Consider the following 3,652-nt stretch of genomic DNA (forward strand, 5'->3'; position numbering starts at 1 on the left):
CACACACACACACACACACACACACAAACCCACACTTAATCTAGTAAGCATACCCCCCCAACCTAAATTTAAACATTTGTATGCATAGTGTGCACCTGCATACCGTGTATAACCATGTACATATAATAATCCTATATCATCTCTTGGAAATAATAAGAAAATATGATTTCCATAGTTGTCCTCTTTTCTTCTATAATTTCCAAGTCATTTATTCCTATTTTTGTGAGAACCACATGTCCTCTTAAGGTAGAACGACACATACTGTACAAACAAAGATTTGGATAGGTTTTCTGGACTTGGAGTCTATATCTCCAAGCAACGTGCTCTTCCCTTTCTTCCATCCCTTGGCAGTTTGGACCAGTCAGAGGAACAGCAAGAAAGCTTCCTCAAAGAGCTGCCCAAGAAGTGCCTGTTCCTGGCCTATGAGGACCCCTACAGGAGGTGTGTGGGTTTTACCAGGTAGTTGTGTGCACAGCCTGCTGGTGGATGATTGTAATGTAAATATACCTTGCTGTATAAATCCATTTGCTGTATGCCAACGTGTGTGCCAGTGTGTGTCTGTGTGTGTGTGTATGTCCACAGAGAGCTAAAGGCCATGTTTAATGTGGAGGAGCTGCCCACAGTAGTGGTGCTGCGGCCCGACTGCTCCATCCTCATCCCTAACGCGGTGAAGGAGATACTCTGCCATGGTCCAGACTGCTACCGCAACTGGCAGGAAGCAGCAGAGCTCATCGACAGGAACTTCATGATCAGCGAGGACTCTGAGGGAAAGTCCATGCGCAGCTTGAGTGACCCTGTGAGAAGACTGAAGTACAAGGTCGAAGATAAGAAGAAGAAAAAGAAGAAAAAGGCCGGAGGGTGGGGTGGAGGTGGAGATGAAGATGCAGAGGTGGACGGAGGAGCGGTTGGCAAGGATGGAGGAGGGTCATTATGGTGATGGGTACAATACTGTGGGTTTCCCCAAAAGTTACCATGACTGGTAATAAAATGCTTTGTCACGAGGTACAATGTTGATGCTGCCAATGCAACACAGTTTTACCTAACAAAACCCTTTGTACAGCTCAATGTCAGACAATACTGGCATTTCCAATCTGGCATTACTGTCGCTAGATTTGCTTTTCTATAGTGCCAAGCAACTGCTGTGGTCTTACCGCAAACATATCGCCTGCATAAGTGGATGTGGATATGGCAACAGTCAATACAAATTTAGTGTAAAAGACTGTCTAACACTGAATACTGCTAACCAATGCTGACCTCATCTTACAATTTTGCTTAAATAATTTTGCTTGAATAAATCTTTGAAAGCTGCCAAGCATATAGTCAAACCAAGGTTAGGTCTGAGCCAAGTTTTACAATTATGGCTTGTTTTATTACACCCAGGAGATTCTTCCACCCATTTTCCCATTTCAACAACACAGCTTTGTAACGCAATGTACTTTTTTTTTTACATGATAATTTTTGCCATCCAATCAAAACACACACAATCTGAAATCAATGAATTATTCAGCGACATTAAAATAATTTTGTTAGTGACTGTTGTGCTCTGAGTGTTTATGAAGTCTGGCTCCACTTTACAGGCTCCACTTGAAGCAATCAGAGCGATTCAAAGGCAATCAAGTGAAATTATGGAGAAACTGTTTTCTACGTAATCAGTGAATTTCCTTTGACATGACTTAACGTCTTTCATAAGGACTGGGTTTAGCCTTTGCATACTTCCTCGCACATGTAGACTGCATAAATTATGCTTTTATGATCAGTCAGGATCTAGATAGACAAGAGGAAGATGGGAGGTCATCTTTTATCTTCATTATATGAGTAACCTAATAACGATAATAATAATACATTTTATTTATTGGCATCTTTCATAGTTCTCAAGGACACCTTACAATTGAAACAAGCAAAAATACAGTTAAAAAGGCAAAAATAATTAAATTGAAACAATAACATTTATAAGATTGAAATAGAAAATTAAGATGAAGCAATCCATCTATGATTTTGACGGAGAGTGGAGTCATGTGGGGTAGGCCTTTTGAATAGGTGGGTTTTGAGGGAGGTTTTAAAGGCGGTAGAGACTCTATGGTACAGATGGATAGCGGGAAGGAGAGCCAAAGGTAAGACCTACACCTTTAAATACTGCCATTATTCCTGAAAAGCAAATAAAGAAATCAATGGAGTGTATTTTTGCATGGTAGGAGTAACGGCAGTAGTGGCAGATTACAGTCACATGCTTCTGCAGAGACAGGGGATGAGAATGACCAGAATGCCGTCAGATGTCATCAAGGTATGACATGCTTTATAAACGGTGATGACATGATGATTCATTTTAAAGCCAATTGACAACATTTTCACAACAAAGATCTTCCTTAAAAGGGAAATATTGCAAATGCCCGTGATTGATTTATTTGCTCATCCTGCTACACAGCAAACACTACCTTTACAATGCCCTTTCTGCGTGTTCTCCTCATAGGAGAAATGTGAATGCTAAACCTAAATCTGAGCTGGTCACACCTGTAAAAACACAGCGGTGTAAATAAACATGAACCATGCACTGTTTATTCTACATTCCTCTCATTTTGCCTACACAGCAGCTTATTGTTGCCCACTCAGACAAACCTTGATAATATAGTCGAAGCTCCCTCTCTCCCTGCCTCTCTCTGTCTCTGCACACGTACACGCGCGCGGGCGCGCACACACGCACACACACACGCACACAACACACACACACGCGCGTTGCGCGCTCTCGAATGCAGAACGCGCAACAAGCGGACTAGAGAGAAAGAGAGAGAGAGCGCCAGAAGAAGAAGAAGAAGAGAGGACGGATGCAAGGCGAGGCCAAGAGCGGAAAATCGGATATTTCCTGGTTTTCCAGCTGTTGTCTTTTTGTTTTCCTATCACGGCGTCATTTTTATAACACGATCCGTGCCTCTTTTTTTATAAAAGCCTAATATCTCCCGTATCCGTCCTGATGTGCTGCTGCGCCTCATCACGATTCTTCAAGGATATGCAAAGCGGCTGTCATCACGTCGACGTTATTTTCCGTTAAATGCAAGGATGTAAAATCGGAAGCATATGATCAACAATGACAAACGACGACTGGGCTTGACGAGCTGTAGAAATCAACGGAGGGAGACAGGGCAGCTCGGGTCTGTGCGTTAGTTTGCGCCTAATTATTGTATTATTTTTTTTGTGCGTGTGATCGTGTATTTTCTTCCACTCATCCAATCGGAGCTATAAGGCCTATAGACCGCACCGTCTCTGGACATGAAACCCGTGGGAATTATGATACCAACGTGACGCACAGTCACACAACCCAGCGGGGTAGACATCGAGCCTTGACAGGACGGAGGGAGGGTGTGAGGTCCAGCAGAGCAGAGCGCTACACAGTACACTGATCACAGGAGGAGGACGCCCAGTTGTTGTTGGACACATCGCGCAAATGACTGCCGTATAGGTATCGCCCACCACCATTTCCCCATTGAATATTTTATCTGTTTCATGCATTGGGCAGAGCTGAGAGGGAGAAAGGGAGGAGAGTACTGTGGGTGCGCGAGGGCGCGGAGAGACGGGATGCGGGAGACGCAGTGAGCGAGGAGGAGGAGGAGGGAAACCGGAGGATTGACGGTAAGATATGGATTTAGGCTATGAGGATGCC

At 43.8% G+C, this 3,652-nt stretch overlaps 2 protein-coding genes across 7 annotated transcripts in view; both read left to right on the top strand.

Moving 5' to 3' along the window:
* The window catches only part of LOC116706572 (nucleoredoxin-like protein 1), a 3,561-nt gene extending 1,001 nt beyond the window's left edge, over positions 1–2,560 (top strand). For both annotated transcript variants that reach the window (XM_032543498.1, XM_032543506.1), the window contains 2 exons: positions 352–441; positions 583–2,560. In XM_032543498.1, coding sequence (XP_032399389.1) covers positions 352–441; positions 583–937 — 445 coding nt within the window. In that variant the 3' untranslated portion in view covers positions 938–2,560. The remainder of the gene's footprint in view (positions 1–351; positions 442–582) is intronic.
* A 195-nt stretch (positions 2,561–2,755) lies between these two features.
* LOC116700431 (adhesion G protein-coupled receptor L1) overlaps positions 2,756–3,652 on the top strand; it is a 26,368-nt gene continuing 25,471 nt past the window's right edge. For 4 of the 5 annotated variants that reach the window (XM_032533631.1, XM_032533642.1, XM_032533652.1 and 1 more), the window contains exon 1: positions 2,756–3,621. The gene's annotated coding sequence lies outside the window, so the exon portion shown is untranslated. The remainder of the gene's footprint in view (positions 3,622–3,652) is intronic. The other variant, XM_032533658.1, reaches the window with a different exon arrangement.

The sequence above is a fragment of the Etheostoma spectabile genome, chromosome 2 (assembly GCF_008692095.1).
Source record: "Etheostoma spectabile isolate EspeVRDwgs_2016 chromosome 2, UIUC_Espe_1.0, whole genome shotgun sequence".
Taxonomy (NCBI): domain Eukaryota; kingdom Metazoa; phylum Chordata; class Actinopteri; order Perciformes; family Percidae; genus Etheostoma; species Etheostoma spectabile.